We start from the raw sequence: 23994 nt of genomic DNA, 5'->3' as shown, positions 1-23994 counted from the left end.
GGGGGTTGATTGACAGGCTGGGGGTTGATTGACAGGCCGCAATTTGATTGACAGGCTGGGGGTTGATTGACAGGCCGCGATTTGATTGACAGGCCGGGTCTGATTGACAGGCCGCTCTCAGTCCCACGTGAGCCTGCAGCCGCCTGGTCCCCGCCCCTCGGCCCTGATTGGCGGAGAGGCAGCGCCCGCCGTGTGGGCTGTTGGCCGCCCGCTCTCCCCATTGGTTGGCGGGCGGGTGGGGCGGGGCCTAGGGCGGGTGACGGTTGGTGCGCGCGCTCGGCGCGCTCCACTTCCGCTCGGTGTGGCGGGCGCGCGCGGGCGGGGCGGCGGTGCGCAGGCGCGGGGGCGGGGCAGGCCGCTGTGCGCAGGCGCGGGGTGAGGCCCTTTGTCGGAGGTGGAGGAGGAGGCGGCGGACGGGGAGGCGCTGCGCAACCGAGCGGAGCGGCGGAGGAGGAGGTAGGAGAGGCCTGGGGCGGCTCCGCAAACCCTGCAGCCCCATGCGGACGGGCGGCGAGGGTCGGGTTGAGCCCGGTCGGCCGGCGGGCGGCAGCCGCGGGTCCGAGGGCGCGGCCGGGCCCTGGTGACCAGGGAGGGGGTTGGGGCACCGGACGCCATCTTGGTACAGGACGGGCCCGGACTGCAAGGAGCATGCGTGGCCGCCATGTTGGTGTCCAGAGGGGCGGAGGTGAGGAAGGAGCATGCGCGGCCGCCATCTTACTGAAGGAACATGAGGCGGGTCTCGCGCTGTCTGATGACCTCACACTTTCCAATCTCTCTAATTAATAAATGTCCCATCACAATCTCACTAATTAATCAATGTCCCATCACAATCTCACTAATTAATCAATGTCCCTTTACAATCTCACTAATTAATCAATGTCCCATCACAATCTCACTAATTAATCAATGTCCCATCACAATCTCACTAATTAATCAATGTCCCATCACAATCTCACTAATTAATCAATGTCCCTTTACAATCTCACTAATTAATCAATGTCCCATCACAATCTCACTAATTAATCAATGTCCCATCACAATCTCACTCATTAATCAATGTCCCATCACAATCTCACTAATTAATCAATGGCCCTTCACAATCTCACTAATTAATCAATGTCCCATCACAATCTCACTAATTAATCAATGTACCTTTACAATCTCACTAATTAATCAATGTCCCATCACAATCTCACTAATTAATCAATGTACCTTTACAATCTCACTAATTAATCAATGTCCCATCACAATCTCACTAATTAATCAATGTCCCTTTACAATCTCACTAATTAATCAATGTCCCTTTACAATCTCACTAATTAATCAATGTCCCATCACAATCTCACTAATTAATCAATGTCCCATCACAATCTCACTAATTAATCAATGTCCCATCACAATCTCACTTATTAATCAATGTCCCATCACAATCTCACTAATTAATCAATGTCCCATCACAATCTCACTAATTAATCAATGTCCCTTTACAATCTCTCTAATTAATCAATGTCCCATCACAATCTCACTAATTAATCAATGTCCCATCACAATCTCACTAATTAATCAATGTCCCATCACAATCTCTCTAATTAATCAATGTCCCATCACAATCTCTCTAATTAATCAATGTCCCTTTACAATCTCTCTAATTAATCAATGTCCCATCACAATCTCACTAATTAATCAATGTCCCTTTACAATCTCTCTAATTAATCAATGTCCCATCACAATCTCACCAATTAATCAATGTCCCATCACAATCTCACTAATTAATCAATGTCCCATCACAATCTCTCTAATCAATCAATGTCCCATCACAATCTCACTAATTAATCAATGTCCCTTTACAATCTCTCTAATTAATCAATGTCCCATCACAATCTCACTAATTAATCAATGTCCCATCACAATCTCTCTAATTAATCAATGTCCCATCACAATCTCACTAATTAATCAATGTCCCTTTACAATCTCACTAATGAATCAATGTCCCATCACAATCTCACTAATTAATCAATGTCCCTTTACAATCTCACCAATTAATCAATGTCCCTTTACAATCTCTCTAATTAATCAATGTCCCATCACAATCTCACTAATTAATCAATGTCCCATCACAATCTCACTAATTAATCAATATCCCTTCACAATCTCACTAATTAATCAATGTCCCATCACAATCTCACTAATTAATCAATGTCCCATCACAATCTCACTAATTAATCAATGTCCCTTCACAATCTCACTAATTAATCAATGTCCCTTTACAATCTCACTAATTAATCAATGTCCCTTTACAATCTCACTAATTAATCAATGTTCCTTTACAATCTCACAAATTAATCAATGTCCCATCACAATCTCACTAATTAATCAATGTCCCTTTACAATCTCACTAATGAATCAATGTCCCTTTACAATCTCACTAATTAATCAATGTCCCATCACAATCTCACTAATTAATCAATGTCCCTTTACAATCTCACTAATTAATCAATGTCCCTTCACAATCTCACTAATTAATCAATGTCCCTTCACAATCTCACTAATTCATCAATGTCCCTTTGCAATCTTACTAATTAATCAATGTCCCATCACAATCTCACTAATTAATCAATGTCCCATCACAATCTCACTAATTAATCAATGTCCCTTTACAATCTCACTAATTAATCAATGTCCCATCACAATCTCACTAATTAATCAATGTCCCATCACAATCTCACTAATTAATCAATGTCCCTTTACAATCTCTCTAATTAATCAATGTCCCTTTACAATCTCACTAATTAATCAATGTCCCATCACAATCTCTCTAATTAATCAATGTCCCTTCACAATCTCACAAATTAATCAATGTCCCTTCACAATCTCACCAATTAATCAATGTCCCTTCACAATCTCTCTAATTAATCAATGTCCCTTTACAATCTCACCAATTAATCAATGTCCCATCACAATCTCACTAATTAATCAATGTCTCATCACAATCTCACTAATTAATCAATGTCTCATCACAATCTCTCTAATTAATCAATGTCCCATCACAATCTCACTAATTAATCAATGTCCCATCACAATCTCACTAATTAATCAATGTCCCATCACAATCTCACTTATTAATCAATGTCCCATCACAATCTCACTAATTAATCAATGTCCCATCACAATCTCACTAATTAATCAATGTCCCATCACAATCTCACTAATTAATCAATGTCCCTTTACAATCTCTCTAATTAATCAATGTCCCATCACAATCTCACTAATTAATCAATGTCCCATCACAATCTCTCTAATTAATCAATGTCCCATCACAATCTCTCTAATTAATCAATGTCCCTTTACAATCTCTCTAATTAATCAATGTCCCATCACAATCTCACTAATTAATCAATGTCCCTTTACAATCTCTCTAATTAATCAATGTCCCATCACAATCTCACCAATTAATCAATGTCCCATCACAATCTCACTAATTAATCAATGTCCCATCACAATCTCTCTAATCAATCAATGTCCCATCACAATCTCACTAATTAATCAATGTCCCTTTACAATCTCTCTAATTAATCAATGTCCCATCACAATCTCACTAATTAATCAATGTCCCATCACAATCTCTCTAATTAATCAATGTCCCATCACAATCTCACTAATTAATCAATGTCCCTTTACAATCTCACTAATGAATCAATGTCCCATCACAATCTCACTAATTAATCAATGTCCCTTTACAATCTCACCAATTAATCAATGTCCCTTTACAATCTCTCTAATTAATCAATGTCCCATCACAATCTCACTAATTAATCAATGTCCCATCACAATCTCACTAATTAATCAATATCCCTTCACAATCTCACTAATTAATCAATGTCCCATCACAATCTCACTAATTAATCAATGTCCCATCACAATCTCACTAATTAATCAATGTCCCTTCACAATCTCACTAATTAATCAATGTCCCTTTACAATCTCACTAATTAATCAATGTCCCTTTACAATCTCACTAATTAATCAATGTTCCTTTACAATCTCACAAATTAATCAATGTCCCATCACAATCTCACTAATTAATCAATGTCCCTTTACAATCTCACTAATGAATCAATGTCCCTTTACAATCTCACTAATTAATCAATGTCCCATCACAATCTCACTAATTAATCAATGTCCCTTTACAATCTCACTAATTAATCAATGTCCCTTCACAATCTCACTAATTAATCAATGTCCCTTCACAATCTCACTAATTCATCAATGTCCCTTTGCAATCTTACTAATTAATCAATGTCCCATCACAATCTCACTAATTAATCAATGTCCCATCACAATCTCACTAATTAATCAATGTCCCTTTACAATCTCACTAATTAATCAATGTCCCATCACAATCTCACTAATTAATCAATGTCCCATCACAATCTCACTAATTAATCAATGTCCCTTTACAATCTCTCTAATTAATCAATGTCCCTTTACAATCTCACTAATTAATCAATGTCCCATCACAATCTCACTAATTAATCAATGTCCCTTTACAATCTCACTAATTAATCAATGTCCCTTCACAATCTCACTAATTAATCAATGTCCCTTCACAATCTCACTAATTAATCAATGTCCCTTTACAATCTCACTAATTAATCAATGTCCCATCACAATCTCACTAATTAATCAATGTCCCTTTACAATCTCTCCAATTAATCAATGTCCCTTTACAATCTCTCTAATTAATCAATGTCCCTTCACAATCTCACAAATTAATCAATGTCCCTTCACAATCTCACCAATTAATCAATGTCCCTTCACAATCTCTCTAATTAATCAATGTCCCTTTACAATCTCACCAATTAATCAATGTCCCATCACAATCTCACTAATTAATCAATGTCTCATCACAATCTCACTAATTAATCAATGTCTCATCACAATCTCTCTAATTAATCAATGTCCCATCACAATCTCTCTAATTAATCAATGTCCCTTCACAATCTCACTAATTAATCAATGTCCCATCACAATCTCACTAATTAATCAATGTCTCATCACAATCTCACTAATTAATCAATGTCCCTTTACAATCTCTCCAATTAATCAATGTCTCATCACAATCTCACTAATTAATCAATGTCCCATCACAATCTCTCTAATTAATCAATGTCTCATCACAATCTCTCTAATTAATCAATGTCTCATCACAATCTCACTAATTAATCAATGTCCCTTTACAATCTCTCTAATTAATCAATGTCTCATCACAATCTCACTAATTAATCAATGTCCCATCACAATCTCTCTAATTAATCAATGTCCCTTTACAATCTCACTAATTAATCAATGTCCCTTTACAATCTCTCTAATTAATCAATGTCCTTTTACAGTCTCACTAATTAATCAATGTCCCTTTACAATCTCTCTAATTAATCAATGTCCCTTTACAATCTCTCCAATTAATCAATGTCCCTTTACAATCTCACTAATTAATCAATGTCCCTTTACAATCTCTCTAATTAATCAATGTCCCTTTACAATCTCACTAATTAATCAATGTCCCATCACAATCTCTCTAATTAATCAATGTCCCTTCACAATCTCACTAATTAATCAATGTCCCATCACAATCTCTCTAATTAATCAATGTTCCTTCACAATCTCACTAATTAATCAATGTCCCATCACAATCTCACTAATTAATCAATGTCCCATCACAATCTCTCTAATTAATCAATGTCCCTTTACAATCTCACGAATTAATCAATGTCCCATCACAATCTCACTAATTAATCAATGTCCCATCACAATCTCTCTAATTAATCAATGTCCCTTCACAATCTCACTAATTAATCAATGTCCCTTCACAATCTCTCTAATTAATCAATGTCCCTTTACAATCTCTCTAATTAATCAATGTCCCTTTACAATCTCACTAATTAATCAATGTCCCTTTACAATCTCACTAATTATTCAATGTCCCATCACAATCTCTCTAATTAATCAATGTCCCTTTACAATCTCACTAATTAATCAATGTCCCTTTACAATGTCTCTAATTAATCAATGTCCCTTTACAATCTCTCTAATTAATCAATGTCCCTTTACAATCTCACTAATTAATCAATGTCCCTTTACAATCTCACTAATTAATCAATGTCCCTTTACAATCTCTCTAATTAATCAATGTCCCTTTACAATCTCACTAATTAATCAATGTCCCATCACAATCTCACTAATTAATCAATGTCCCTTTACAATCTCACTAATTAATCAATGTCCCTTTACAATCTCACTAATGAATCAATGTCCCATCACAATCTCTCTAATTAATCAATGTCCCTTCACAATCTCTCTAATTAATCAATGTCCCTTCACAATCTCACTAATTAATCAATGTCCCTTTACAATCTCACTAATTAATCAATGTCCCATCACAATCTCACTAATTAATCAATGTCCCATCACAATCTCACTAATTAATCAATGTCCCTTTACAATCGCACTAATTAATCAATGTCCCATCACAATCTCACTAATTAATCAATGTCCCATCGCAATCTCACTGATTAATCAATGTCCCATCGCAATCTCACTGATTAATCAATGTCCCATCGCAATCTCACTAATTAATCAAGGTCCCTTCGCAATCTCACTAATTAATCAATGTCCCTTCACAATCTCACTAATTAATCAATGTCCCTTTACAATCTCACTAATTAATCAATGTCCCTTCACAATCTCACTAATTAATCAATGTCCCTTTACAATCTCACTAATTAATCAATGTCCCTTTACAATCTCTCTAATTAATCAATGTCCCATCACAATCTCACTAATTAATCAATGTCCCTTCACAATCTCACTAATTAATCAATGTCCCTTTACAATCTCTCTAATTAATCAATGTCCCTTCACAATCTCACTAATTAATCAATGTCCCATCACAATCTCTCTAATTAATCAATGTCCCTTTACAATCTCACTAATTAATCAATGTCCCTTTACAATCTCTCTAATTAATCAATGTCCCATCACAATCACACTAATTAATCAATGTCCCATCACAATCTCTCTAATTAATCAATGTCCCTTAACAATCTCACTAATTAATCAATGTCCCATCACAATCTCACCAATTAATCAATGTCCCTTTACAATCTCTCTAATTAATCAATGTCCCATCACAATCTCACTAATTAATCAATGTCCCTTTACAATCTCACTAATTAATCAATGTCTCATCACAATCTCACTAATTAATCAATGTCCCATCACAATCTCACTAATTAATCAATGTCTCATCACAATCTCACTAATTAATCAATGTCCCTTTACAATCTCACTAATTAATCATTGTCCCATCACAATCTCACTAATTAATCAATGTCCCTTTACAATCTCTCTAATTAATCAATGTCCCTTTACAATCTCACTAATTAATCAATGTCCCTTCACAATCTCTCTAATTAATCAATGTCCCATCACAATCTCACTAATTAATCAATGTCCCTTTACAATCTCACTAATTAATCAATGTCCCTTCACAATCTCACTAATTAATCAATGTCCCATCACAATCTCACTAATTAATCAATGTCCCTTTACAATCTCTCTAATTAATCAATGTCCCTTTACAATCTCACGAATTAATCAATGTCCCATCACAATCTCTCTAATTAATCAATGTCCCTTTACTATCTCACTAATTAATCAATGTCCCTTCACAATCTCACTAATTAATCAATGTCCCATCACAATCTCACTAATTAATCAATGTCCCTTTACAATCTCTCTCATTAATCAATGTCCCTTCACAATCTCACTAATTAATCAATGTCCCTTTACAATCTCTCTAATTAATCAATGTCCCATCACAATCTCACTAATTAATCAATGTCCCATCACAATCTCTCTAATTAATCAATGTCCCTTCACAATCTCACTAATTAATCAATGTCCCATCACAATCTCACTAATTAATCAATGTCCCTTTCCAATCTCTCTAATTAATCAATGTCCCATCACAATCTCACTAATTAATCAATGTCCCTTTACAATCTCACTAATTAATCAATGTCCCATCACAATCTCACTAATTAATCAATGTCCCTTTACAATCTCACTAATTAATCAATGTCCCATCACAATCTCACTAATTAATCAATGTCCCTTTACAATCTCTCCAATTAATCAATGTCCCTTTACAATCTCACTAATTAATCAATGTCCCTTTGCAATCTCTCTAATTAATCAATGTCCCATCACAATCTCTCTAATTAATCAATGTCCCTTTACAATCTCACTAATTAATCAATGTCCCTTCACAATCTCACTAATTAATCAATGTCCCATCACAATCTCACTAATTAATCAATGTCCCTTTACAATCTCTCTAATTAATCAATGTCCCTTTACAATCTCACTAATTAATCAATGTCAATTCACAATCTCACTAATTAATCAATGTCCCTTTACAATCTCTCTAATTAATCAATGTCCCATCACAATCTCACTAATTAATCAATGTCCCATCACAATCTCTCTGATTAATCAATGTCCCTTCACAATCTCACTAATTAATCAATGTCCCATCACAATCTCACTAATTAATCAATGTCCCTTTACAATCTCTCTAATTAATCAATGTCCCAACACAATCTCACTAATTAATCAATGTCCCTTCACAATCTCACTAATTAATCAATGTCCCATCACAATCTCACTAATTAATCAATGTCCCTTTACAATCTCTCTAATTAATCAATGTCCCATCACAATCTCACTCATTAATCAATGTCCCTTTACAATCTCACTAATTAATCAATGTCCCTTCACAATCTCACTAATTAATCAATGTCCCTTTACAATCTCTCTAATCAATCAATCTCCGATCACAATCTCACTAATTAATGTCCCTTTACAATCTCACTAATTAATCAATGTCCCTTCACAATCTCACTAATTAATCAATGTCCCATCACAATCTCACTAATTATTCAATGTCCCATCACAATCTCACTAATTAATCAATGTCCCTTTACAATCTCACTAATTAATCAATGTCCCATCACAATCTCACTAATTAATCAATGTCCCTTTCCAATCTCTCTAATTAATCAATGTCCCATCACAATCTCACTAATTAATCAATGTCCCTTTCCAGTGTCACTAATTAATCAATGTCCCATCACAATCTCTCTAATTAATCAATGTCCCATCACAATCTCACTAATTAATCAATGTCCCATCACATTCTCACTAATTAATCAATGTCCCTTCACAATCTCACTAATTAATCAATGTCCCATCACAATCTCACTAATTAATCAATGTCCCTTCACAATCCTACTAATTAATCAATGTCCCTTCACAATCTCACTAATTAATCAATGTCCCTTTACAATCTCACTAATTAATCAATGTCCCATCACAATCTATCTAATTAATCAATGTCCCATCACCATCTCACTAATTAATCAATGTCCCATCACAATCTCACTAATTAATCAATGTCCCTTTACAATCTCAGTGATTAATCAATGTCCCTTCACAATCTCACTAATTAATCAATGTCCCTTTACAATCTCACTAATTAATCAATGTCCCATCACAATCTATCTAATTAATCAATGTCCCATCACCATCTCACTAATTAATCAATGTCCCTTCACAATCTCACTAATTAATCAATGTCCCATCACAATCTCAGTGATTAATCAATGTCCCTTCACAATCTCACTAATTAATCAGTGTCCCATCACAATCTCACTAATTAATCAATGTCCCTTCACAATCTCACTAATTAATCAATGTCCCATCACAATCTCACTAATTAATCAATGTCCCTTCACAATCTCACTAATTAATCAATGTCCCATCACAATCTCACTATTTAATCAATGTCCCATCACAATCTCACTAATTAATCAATGTCCCTTTACAATCTCACTAATTAATCAATGTCCCATCACAATCTCACTAATTAATCAATGTCCCTTTACAATCTCACTAATTAATCAATGTCCCATCACAATCTATCTAATTAATCAATGTCCCATCACAATCTCACTAATTAATCAATGTCCCATCACATTCTCACTAATTAATCAATGTCCCATCACAATCTCACTAATTAATCAATGTCCCTTAACAATCTCACTAATTAATCAATGTCCCATCACAATCTCTCTAATTAATCAATGTCCCATCACAATCTCTCTAATTAATCAATGTCCCTTAACAATCTCACTAATTAATCAATGTCCCTTTACAATCTCACTAATTAATCAATGTCCCATCACAATCTCACTAATTAATCAATGTCCCATCACAATCTCACTAATTAATCAATGTCCCTTAACAATCTCACTAATTAATCAATGTCCCTTTACAATCTCACTAATTAATCAATGTCCCATCACAATCTATCTAATTAATCAATGTCCCATCACAATCTCACGAATTAATCAATGTCCCATCACATTCTCACTAATTAATCAATGTCCCATCACAATCTCACAAATTAATCAATGTCCCATCACAATCTCTCTGATTAATCAATGTCCCTTAACAATCTCACTAATTAATCAATGTCCCATCACAATCTCTCTAATTAATCAATGTCCCATCACAATCTCACTAATTAATCAATGTCCCATCACAATCTCTCTAATTAATCAATGTCCCTTAACAATCTCACTAATTAATCAATGTCCCTTTACAATCTCACTAATTAATCAATGTCCCATCACAATCTCACTAATTAATCAATGTCCCATCACAATCTCACTAATTAATCAATGTCCCTTAACAATCTCACTAATTAATCAATGTCCCTTCACAATCTCACTAATTAATCAATGTCCCATCACAATCTCACTAATTAATCAATGTCCCTTTACAATCTCTCTAATTAATCAATGTCCCTTCACAATCTCACTAATTAATCAATGTCCCTTTACAATCTCTCTAATTAATCAATGTCCCATCACAATCTCACTAATTAATCAATGTCCCATCACAATCTCTCTAATTAATCAATGTCCCTTCACAATCTCACTAATTAATCAATGTCCCATCACAATCTCACTAATTAATCAATGTCCCTTTACAATCTCTCTAATTAATCAATGTCCCATCACAATCTCACTAATTAATCAATGTCCCTTTACAATCTCTCTAATTAATCAATGTCCCTTTACAATCTCACTAATTAATCAATGTCCCATCACAATCTCACTAATTAATCAATGTCCCTTTACAATCTCACTAATTAATCAATGTCCCATCACAATCTCACTAATTAATCAATGTCCCATCACAATCTCATTAATTAATCAATGTCCCTTTACAATCTCTCTAATTAATCAATGTCCCATCACAATCTCACTAATTAATCAATGTCCCTTTACAATCTCACTAATTAATCAATGTTCCTTCACAATCTCACTAATTAATCAATGTCCCTTTACAATCTCTCTAATTAATCAATGTCCCATCACAATCTCACTAATTAATCAATGTCCCTTTCCAGTCTCACTAATTAATCAATGTCCCTTCACAATCTCACTAATTAATCAATGTCCCATCACAATCTCACGAATTAATCAATGTCCCATCACAATCTATCTAATTAATCAATGTCCCATCACAATCTCACTAATTAATCAATGTCCCTTTACAATCTCACTAATTAATCAATGTCCCATCACAATCTATCTAATTAATCAATGTCCCATCACAATCTCACTAATTAATCAATGTCCCTTTACAATCTCACTAATTAATCAATGTCCCATCACAATCTATCTAATTAATCAATGTCCCATCACAATCTCACTGATTAATCAATGTCCCTTAACAATCTCACTAATTAATCAATGTCCCATCACAATCTCTCTAATTAATCAATGTCCCATCACAATCTCACTAATTAATCAATGTCCCATCACAATCTCTCTAATTAATCAATGTCCCATCACAATCTCACTAATTAATCAATGTCCCTTAACAATCTCACTAATTAATCAATGTCCCTTCACAATCTCACTAATTAATCAATGTCCCATCACAATCTCACTAATTAATCAATGTCCCTTTACAATCTCTCTAATTAATCAATGTCCCATCACAATCTTACGAAGTAATCAATGTCCCTTTACAATCTCTCTAATTAATCAATGTCCCATCACAATCTCACTAATTAATCAATGTCCCTTTACAATCTCACTAATTAATCAATGTCCCTTCACAATCTCACTAATTAATCAATGTCCCTTTACAATCTCACTAATTAATCAATGTCCCTTCACAATCTCACTAATTAATCAATGTCCCATCACAATCTCACTAATTAATCAATGTCCCTTTACAATCTCTCTAATTAATCAATGTCCCTTTACAATCTCACTAATTAATCAATGTCCCATCACAATCTCACTAATTAATCAATGTCCCTTCACAGTCTCACTAATTAATCAATGTCCCTTTACAATCTCTAATTAATCAATGTCCCATCACAATCTCACTAATTAATCAATGTCCCTTTACAATCTCACTAATTAATCAATGTCCCATCACAATCTCACCAATTAATCAATGTCCCTTTACAATCTCTCTAATTAATCAATGTCCCATCACAATCTCACTAATTAATCAATGTCCGTTTACAATCTCACTAATTAATCAATGTCCCTTCACAATCTCACTAATTAATCAATGTCCCATCACAATCTCACTAATTAATCAATGTCCCTTTACAATCTCTCTAATTAATCAATGTCCCATCACAATCTCACTAATTAATCAATGTCCCTTTCCAGTCTCACTAATTAATCAATGTCCCTTCACAATCTCACTAATTAATCAATGTCCCATCACAATCTCACTAATTAATCAATGTCCCATCACAATCTATCTAATTAATCAATGTCCCATCACAATCTCACTAATTAATCAATGTCCCATCACTATCTCACTAATTAATCAATGTCCCATCACAATCTCTCCAATTAATCAATGTCCCATCACAATCTCACTAATTAATCAATGTCCCATCACAATCTCTCTAATTAATCAATGTCCCATCACAATCTCACTAATTAATCAATGTCCCATCACATTCTCACTAATTAATCAATGTCCCTTCACAATCTCACTAATTAATCAATGTCCCATCACAATCTCACTAATTAATCAATGTCCCTTCACAATCCTACTAATTAATCAATGTCCCTTCACAATCTCTCTAATTAATCAATGTTCCATCACAATCTCACTAATTAATCAATGTCCCATCACAATCTCAGTGATTAATCAATGTCCCTTCACAATCTCACTAATTAATCAATGTCCCTTCACAATCCTACTAATTAATCAATGTCCCTTCACAATCTCTCTAATTAATCAATGTTCCATCACAATCTCACTAATTAATCAATGTCCCATCACAATCTCACCAATTAATCAATGTCCCTTTACAATCTCTCTAATTAATCAATGTCCCATCACAATCTCACTAATTAATCAATGTCCCTTTACAATCTCACTAATTAATCAATGTCCCTTCACAATCTCACTAATTAATCAATGTCCCTTTACAATCTCACTAATTAATCAATGTCCCATCACAATCTCACTAATTAATCAATGTCCCATCACAATCTCACTAATTAATCAATGTCCCTTTACAATCTCTCTAATTAATCAATGTCCCTTTACAATCTCACTAATTAATCAATGTCCCATCACAATCTCACTAATTAATCAATGTCCCTTCACAGTCTCACTAATTAATCAATGTCCCTTTACAATCTCTCTAATTAATCAATGTCCCATCACAATCTCACTAATTAATCAATGTCCCTTTACAATCTCACTAATTAATCAATGTCCCATCACAATCTCACCAATTAATCAATGTCCCTTTACAATCTCTATAATTAATCAATGTCCCATCACAATCTCACTAATTAATCAATGTCCGTTTACAATCTCACTAATTAATCAATGTCCCTTCACAATCTCACTAATTAATCAATGTCCCATCACAATCTCACTAATTAATCAATGTCCCATCACAATCTATCTAATTAATCAATGTCCCATCACAATCTCACTAATTAATCAATGTCCCATCACTATCTCACTAATTAATCAATGTCCCATCACAATCTCTCCAATTAATCAATGTCCCATCACAATCTCACTCATTAATCAATGTCCCATCACAATCTCTCTAATTAATCAATGTCCCATCACAATCTCACTAATTAATCAATGTCCCATCACATTCTCACTAATTAATCAATGTCCCTTCACAATCTCACTAATTAATCAATGTCCCATCACAATCTCACTAATTAATCAATGTCCCTTCACAATCCTACTAATTAATCAATGTCCCTTCACAATCTCTCTAATTAATCAATGTTCCATCACAATCTCACTAATTAATCAATGTCCCATCACAATCTCAGTGATTAATCAATGTCCCTTCACAATCTCACTAATTAATCAATGTCCCATCACAATCTCAGTGATTAATCAATGTCCCTTCACAATCTCACTAATTAATCAATGTCCCATCACAATCTCACTAATTAATCAATGTCCCTTTACAATCTCAGTAATTAATCAATGTCCCATCACAATCTCACTAATTAATCAATGTCCCTTTACAATCTCACTAATTAATCAATGTCCCATCACAATCTATCTAATTAATCAATGTCCCATCACCATCTCACTAATTAATCAATGTCCCTTCACAATCTCACTAATTAATCAATGTCCCATCACAATCTCACTAATTAATCAATGTCCCATCACAATCTCTCTGATTAATCAATGTCCCTTAACAATCTCACTAATTAATCAATGTCCCATCACAATCTCAGTGATGAATCAATGTCCCATCACAATCTCACTAATTAATCAATGTCCCATCACAATCTCAGTGATTAATCAATGTCCCTTCACAATCTCACTAATTAATCAGTGTCCCATCACAATCTCACTAATTAATCAATGTCCCATCACAATCTCACTAATTAATCAATGTCCCTTCACAATCTCACTAATTAATCAATGTCCCATCACAATCTCACTGATTAATCAATGTCCCTTTACAATCTCACTAATTAATCAATGTCCCATCACAATCTCACTAATTAATCAATGTCCCATCACATTCTCACTAATTAATCAATGTCCCTTTACAATCTCACTAATTAATCAATGTCCCATCACAATCTATCTAATTAATCAATGTCCCATCACAATCTCACTAATTAATCAATGTCCCATCACAATCTCACTAATTAATCAATGTCCCATCACAATCTCTCTGATTAATCAATGTCCCTTAACAATCTCACTGATTAATCAATGTCCCATCACAATCTCACTAATTAATCAATGTCCCTTAACAATCTCACTAATTAATCAATGTCCCATCACAATCTCTCTAATTAATCAATGTCCCATCACAATCTCACTAATTAATCAATGTCCCTTCACAATCTCACTAATTAATCAATGTCCCTTCACAATCTCACTAATTAATCAATGTCCCTTCACAATCTCACTAATTAATCAATGTCCCTTTACAATCTCTCTAATTAATCAATGTCCCATCACAATCTCACTAATTAATCAATGTCCCATCACAATCTCTCTAATTAATCAATGTCCCTTAACAATCTCACTAATTAATCAATGTCCCTTTACAATCTCACTAATTAATCAATGTCCCATCACAATCTCACTAATTAATCAATGTCCCATCACAATCTCACTAATTAATCAATGTCCCTTAACAATCTCACTAATTAATCAATGTCCCTTCACAATCTCACTAATTAATCAATGTCCCATCACAATCTCACTAATTAATCAATGTCCCTTTACAATCTCTCTAATTAATCAATGTCCCTTCACAATCTCACTAATTAATCAATGTCCCTTTACAATCTCTCTAATTAATCAATGTCCCATCACAATCTCACTAATTAATCAATGTCCCATCACAATCTCTCTAATTAATCAATGTCCCTTCACAATCTCACTAATTAATCAATGTCCCATCACAATCTCACTAATTAATCAATGTCCCTTTACAATCTCTCTAATTAATCAATGTCCCATCACAATCTCACTAATTAATCAATGTCCCTTTACAATCTCTCTAATTAATCAATGTCCCTTTACAATCTCACTAATTAATCAATGTCCCATCACAATCTATCTAATTAATCAATGTCCCATCACAATCTCACTAATTAATCAATGTCCCATCACAATCTCATTAATTAATCAATGTCCCTTTACAATCTCTCTAATTAATCAATGTCCCATCACAATCTCACTAATTAATCAATGTCCCTTTACAATCTCACTAATTAATCAATGTTCCTTCACAATCTCACTAATTAATCAATGTCCCATCACAATCTCACTAATTAATCAATGTCCCTTTACAATCTCTCTAATTAATCAATGTCCCATCACAATCTCACTAATTAATCAATGTCCCTTTCCAGTCTCACTAATTAATCAATGTCCCTTCACAATCTCACTAATTAATCAATGTCCCATCACAATCTCACGAATTAATCAATGTCCCATCACAATCTATCTAATTAATCAATGTCCCATCACAATCTCACTAATTAATCAATGTCCCTTTACAATCTCACTAATTAATCAATGTCCCATCACAATCTATCTCATTAATCAATGTCCCATCACAATCTCACGAATTAATCAATGTCCCATCACAATCTATCCAATTAATCAATGTCCCATCACAATCTCACTAATTAATCAATGTCCCTTTACAATCTCACTAATTAATCAATGTCCCATCACAATCTATCTAATTAATCAATGTCCCATCACAATCTCACTAATTAATCAATGTCCCTTTACAATCTCACTAATTAATCAATGTCCCATCACAATCTATCTAATTAATCAATGTCCCATCACAATCTCACTGATTCATCAATGTCCCTTAACAATCTCACTAATTAATCAATGTCCCATCACAATCTCTCTAATTAATCAATGTCCCATCACAATCTCACTAATTAATCAATGTCCCTTCACAATCTCACTAATTAATCAATGTCCCTTCACAATCTCACTAATTAATCAATGTCCCTTTACAATCTCTCTAATTAATCAATGTCCCATCACAATCTCACTAATTAATCAATGTCCCATCACAATCTCTCTAATTAATCAATGTCCCTTAACAATCTCACTAATTAATCAATGTCCCTTTACAATCTCACTAATTAATCAATGTCCCATCACAATCTCACTAATTAATCAATGTCCCATCACAATCTCACTAATTAATCAATGTCCCTTAACAATCTCACTAATTAATCAATGTCCCTTCACAATCTCACTAATTAATCAATGTCCCATCACAATCTCACTAATTAATCAATGTCCCTTTACAATCTCTCTAATTAATCAATGTCCCTTCACAATCTCACTAATTAATCAATGTCCCTTTACAATCTCTCTAATTAATCAATGTCCCATCACAATCTCACTAATTAATCAATGTCCCATCACAATCTCTCTAATTAATCAATGTCCCTTCACAATCTCACTAATTAATCAATGTCCCATCACAATCTCACTAATTAATCAATGTCCCTTTACAATCTCTCTAATTAATCAATGTCCCATCACAATCTCACTAATTAATCAATGTCCCTTTACAATCTCTCTAATTAATCAATGTCCCTTTACAATCTCACTAATTAATCAATGTCCCATCACAATCTCACTAATTAATCAATGTCCCTTTACAATCTCACTAATTAATCAATGTCCCATCACAATCTATCTAATTAATCAATGTCCCATCACAATCTCACTAATTAATCAATGTCCCATCACAATCTCATTAATTAATCAATGTCCCTTTACAATCTCTCTAATTAATCAATGTCCCATCACAATCTCACTAATTAATCAATGTCCCTTTACAATCTCACTAATTAATCAATGTTCCTTCACAATCTCACTAATTAATCAATGTCCCATCACAATCTCACTAATTAATCAATGTCCCTTTACAATCTCTCTAATTAATCAATGTCCCATCACAATCTCACTAATTAATCAATGTCCCTTTCCAGTCTCACTAATTAATCAATGTCCCTTCACAATCTCACTAATTAATCAATGTCCCATCACAATCTCACGAATTAATCAATGTCCCATCACAATCTATCTAATTAATCAATGTCCCATCACAATCTCACTAATTAATCAATGTCCCTTTACAATCTCACTAATTAATCAATGTCCCTTCACAATCTCACTAATTAATCAATGTCCCATCACAATCTCACTAATTAATCAATGTCCCTTTACAATCTCTCTAATTAATCAATGTCCCATCACAATCTCACTAATTAATCAATGTCCCTTTCCAGTCTCACTAATTAATCAATGTCCCTTCACAATCTCACTAATTAATCAATGTCCCATCACAATCTCACTAATTAATCAATGTCCCATCACAATCTATCTAATTAATCAATGTCCCATCACAATCTCACTAATTAATCAATGTCCCATCACTATCTCACTAATTAATCAATGTCCCATCACAATCTCTCCAATTAATCAATGTCCCATCACAATCTCACTCATTAATCAATGTCCCATCACAATCTCACTAATTAATCAATGTCCCATCACATTCTCACTAATTAATCAATGTCCCTTCACAATCTCACTAATTAATCAATGTCCCATCACAATCTCACTAATTAATCAATGTCCCTTCACAATCCTACTAATTAATCAATGTCCCTTCACAATCTCTCTAATTAATCAATGTTCCATCACAATCTCACTAATTAATCAATGTCCCATCACAATCTCAGTGATTAATCAATGTCCCTTCACAATCTCACTAATTAATCAATGTCCCATCACAATCTCAGTGATTAATCAATGTCCCTTCACAATCTCACTAATTAATCAATGTCCCATCACAATCTCACTAATTAATCAATGTCCCTTTACAATCTCAGTAATTAATCAATGTCCCATCACAATCTCACTAATTAATCAATGTCCCTTTACAATCTCACTAATTAATCAATGTCCCATCACAATCTATCTAATTAATCAATGTCCCATCACCATCTCACTAATTAATCAATGTCCCTTCACAATCTCACTAATTAATCAATGTCCCATCACAATCTCACTAATTAATCAATGTCCCATCACAATCTCTCTGATTAATCAATGTCCCTTAACAATCTCACTAATTAATCAATGTCCCATCACAATCTCAGTGATGAATCAATGTCCCATCACAATCTCACTAATTAATCAATGTCCCATCACAATCTCAGTGATTAATCAATGTCCCTTCACAATCTCACTAATTAATCAGTGTCCCATCACAATCTCACTAATTAATCAATGTCCCATCACAATCTCACTAATTAATCAATGTCCCTTCACAATCTCACTAATTAATCAATGTCCCATCACAATCTCACTATTTAATCAATGTCCCATCACAATCTCACTGATTAATCAATGTCCCTTTACAATCTCACTAATTAATCAATGTCCCATCACAATCTCACTAATTAATCAATGTCCCATCACATTCTCACTAATTAATCAATGTCCCTTTACAATCTCACTAATTAATCAATGTCCCATCACAATCTATCCAATTAATCAATGTCCCATCACAATCTCACTAATTAATCAATGTCCCATCACAATCTCACTAATTAATCAATGTCCCATCACAATCTCTCTGATTAATCAATGTCCCTTAACAATCTCACTGATTAATCAATGTCCCATCACAATCTCACTAATTCATCAATGTCCCTTAACAATCTCACTAATTAATCAATGTCCCATCACAATCTCTCTAATTAATCAATGTCCCTTCACAATCTCACTAATTAATCAATGTCCCTTCACAATCTCACTAATTAATCAATGTCCCTTTACAATCTCTCTAATTAATCAATGTCCCATCACAATCTCACTAATTAATCAATGTCCCATCACAATCTCTCTAATTAATCAATGTCCCTTCACAATCTCACTAATTAATCAATGTCCCATCACAATCTCACTAATTAATCAATGTCCCTTTACAATCTCTCTAATTAATCAATGTCCCATCACAATCTCACTAATTAATCAATGTCCCTTTACAATCTCACTAATTAATCAATGTCCCATCACAATCTCACTAATTAATCAATGTAACTTTACAATCTCTCTAATTAATCAATGTCCCATCACAATCTCACTAATTAATCAATGTCCCTTTACAATCTCACTAATTAATCAATGTCCCTTCACAATCTCACTAATTAATCAATGTCCCATCACAATCTCACTAATTAATCAATGTCCCTTTACAATCTCTCTAATTAATCAATGTCCCTTTACAATCTCACTAATTAATCAATGTCCCATCACAATCTCACTAATTAATCAATGTCCCTTTACAATCTCACTAATTAATCAATGTCCCATCACAATCTCACTAATTAATCAATGTCCCTTTACAATCTCTCCAATTAATCAATGTCCCATCACAATCTCACTAATTAATCAATGTCCCTTTACAATCTCACTAATTAATCAATGTCCCTTTACAATCTCACTAATTAATCAATGTCCCTTCACAATCTCACTAACTAATCAATGTCCCATCACAATCTCTCTAATTAATCAATGTCCCTTTACAATCTCTCTAATTAATCAATGTCCCATCACAATCTCACTAATTAATCAATGTCCCTTTCCAGTCTCACTAATTAATCAATGTCCCTTCACAATCTCACTAATTAATCAATGTCCCATCACAATCTCACTAATTAATCAATGTCCCATCACAATCTCACTAATTAATCAATGTCCCATCACAATCTCACTAATTAATCAATGTCCCTTTACAATCTCACTAATTAATCAATGTCCCATCACAATCTATCTAATTAATCAATGTCCCATCACAATCTCACTAATTAATCAATGTCCCTTTACAATCTCACTAATTAATCAATGTCCCATCACAATCTCACTAATTAATCAATGTCCCATCACATTCTCACTAATTAATCAATGTCCCATCACAATCTCACCAATTAATCAATGTCCCATCACAATCTCTCTGATTAATCAATGTCCCTTAACAATCTCACTAATTAATCAATGTCCCATCACAATCTCTCTAATTAATCAATGTCCCATCACAATCTCACTAATTAATCAATGTCCCATCACAATCTCTCTAATTAATCAATGTCCCTTTACAATCTCTCTAATTAATCAATGTCCCATCACAATCTCACTAATTAATCAATGTCCCTTTACAATCTCACTAATTAATCAATGTCCCTTCACAATCTCACGAATTAATCAATGTCCCTTTACAATCTCACTAATTAATCAATGTCCCTTCACAATCTCACTAATTAATCAATGTCCCATCACAATCTCACTAATTAATCAATGTCCCATCACAATCTCACTAATTAATCAATGTCCCTTCACAGTCTCACCAATTAATCAATGTCCCTTTACAATCTCTCTAATTAATCAATGTCCCATCACAATCTCACTAATTAATCAATGTCCCTTTACAATCTCACTAATTAATCAATGTCCCATCACAATCTCACCAATTAATCAATGTCCCTTTACAATCTCTCTAATTAATCAATGTCCCATCACAATCTCACTAATTAATCAATGTCCCATCACAATCTCAATAATTAATCAATGTCCCTTTACAATCTCTCTAATTAATCAATGTCCCATCACAATCTCACTAATTAATCAATGTCCCTTTCCAGTCTCACTAATTAATCAATGTCCCTTCACAATCTCACTAATTAATCAATGTCCCATCACAATCTATCTAATTAATCAATGTCCCATCACAATCTCACTAATTCATCAATGTCCCATCACTATCTCACTAATTAATCAATGTCCCATCACAATCTCACTAATTAATCAATGTCCCATCACAATCTCACTAATTAATCAATGTCCCATCACAATCTCACTAATTAATCAATGTCCCTTCACAATCCTACTAATTAATCAATGTCCCTTCACAATCTCTCTAATTAATCAATGTCCCATCACAATCTCACTAATTAATCAATGTCCCATCACAATCTCAGTGATTAATCAATGTCCCTTCACAATCTCACTAATTAATCAATGTCCCATCACAATCTCAGTGATTAATCAATGTCCCTTCACAATCTCACTAATTAATCAATGTCCCATCACAATCTCACTAATTAATCAATGTCCCTTTACAATCTCAGTAATTAATCAATGTCCCATCACAATCTCACTAATTAATCAATGTCCCTTTACAATCTCACTAATTAATCAATGTCCCATCACAATCTATCTAATTAATCAATGTCCCATCACCATCTCACTAATTAATCAATGTCCCTTCACAATCTCACCAATTAATCAATGTCCCATCACAATCTCACCAATTAATCAATGTCCCATCACAATCTCTCTGATTAATCAATGTCCCTTCACAATCTCACTAATTAATCAATGTCCCTTTACAATCTCTCTAATTAATCAATGTCCCATCACAATCTCACTAATTAATCAATGTCCCTTTCCAGTCTCACTAATTAATCAATGTCCCTTCACAATCTCACTAATTAATCAGTGTCCCATCACAATCTCACTAATTAATCAATGTCCCATCACAATCTCACTAATTAATCAATGTCCCTTCACAATCTCACTAATTAATCAATGTCCCATCACAATCTCACTAATTAATCAATGTCCCTTTACAATCTCACTAATTAATCAATGTCCCATCACAATCTCACGAATTAATCAGTGTCCCATCACATTCTCACTAATTAATCAATGTCCCATCACAATCTCACTAATTAATCAATGTCCCTTAACAATCTCACTAATTAATCAATGTCCCATCACAATCTCACTAATTAATCAATGTCCCTTTACAATCTCTCCAATTAATCAATGTCCCATCACAATCTCAGTGATTAATCAATGTCCCATCACAATCTCACGAATTAATAAATGTCCCTTTACAATCTCACTAATTAATCAATGTCCCATCACAATCTCACTAATTAATCAATGTCCCATCACAATCTCTCTAATTAATCAATGTCCCATCACAATCTCTCTAATTAATCAATGTCCCATCACAATCTCACTAATTAATCAATGACCCTTTGCAATCTCTCTAATTAATCAATGTCCCATCACAATCTCACTAATTAATCAATGTCCCATCACAATCTATCGAATTAATCAATGTCCCATCACCATCTCACTAATTAATCAATGTCCCTTCACAATCTCACTAATTAATCAATGTCCCATCACAATCTCTCTGATTAATCAATGTCCCTTAACAATCTCACTCATTAATCAATGTCCCATCACAATCTCAGTGATGAATCAATGTCCCATCACAATCTCACTAATTAATCAATGTCCCATCACAATCTCAGTGATTAATCAATGTCCCTTCACAATCTCACTAATTAATCAGTGTCCCATCACAATCTCACTAATTAATCAATGTCCCATCACAATCTCACTAATTAATCAATGTCCCTTTACAATCTCACTAATTAATCAATGTCCCATCACCATCTCACTAATTAATCAATGTCCCTTCACAATCTCACTAATTAATCAATGTCCCATCACAATCTCACTAATTAATCAATGTCCCATCACAATCTCTCTGATTAATCAATGTCCCTTAACAATCTCACGAATCAATCAATGTCCCATCACAATCTCAGTGATGAATCAATGTCCCATCACAATCTCACTAATTAATCAATGTCCCATCACAATCTCTCTGATTAATCAATGTCCCTTAACAATCTCACGAATCAATCAATGTCCCATCACAATCTCAGTGAT

At 33.9% G+C, this 23994-nt stretch overlaps 1 protein-coding gene across 2 annotated transcripts in view; it reads left to right on the top strand.

Annotated features, from left to right (window-relative positions):
- The first annotated feature begins 379 nt into the window (after positions 1–379).
- LOC137319147 (zinc finger protein ZFP2-like) overlaps positions 380–23994 on the top strand; it is a 174113-nt gene continuing 150498 nt past the window's right edge. Inside the window, exon 1 of one of the 2 annotated variants that reach the window (XM_067981493.1) lies at positions 380–456. Coding sequence is in view for 1 of the 2 variants with exons in the window: in XM_067981492.1 (XP_067837593.1) it covers positions 649–685 (37 nt within the window). In the remaining variant the exon portion in view is untranslated. Of the gene's footprint in view, positions 457–550; positions 686–23994 lie in introns of those variants that run through there. The other variant, XM_067981492.1, reaches the window with a different exon arrangement.

This window comes from Heptranchias perlo, unplaced genomic scaffold (genome assembly GCF_035084215.1).
Source record: "Heptranchias perlo isolate sHepPer1 unplaced genomic scaffold, sHepPer1.hap1 HAP1_SCAFFOLD_74, whole genome shotgun sequence".
Classification (NCBI taxonomy): domain Eukaryota; kingdom Metazoa; phylum Chordata; class Chondrichthyes; order Hexanchiformes; family Hexanchidae; genus Heptranchias; species Heptranchias perlo.
Note: the sequence above shows the minus strand (reverse complement) of the source record. Positions and strands in the feature narration are given on the sequence as shown.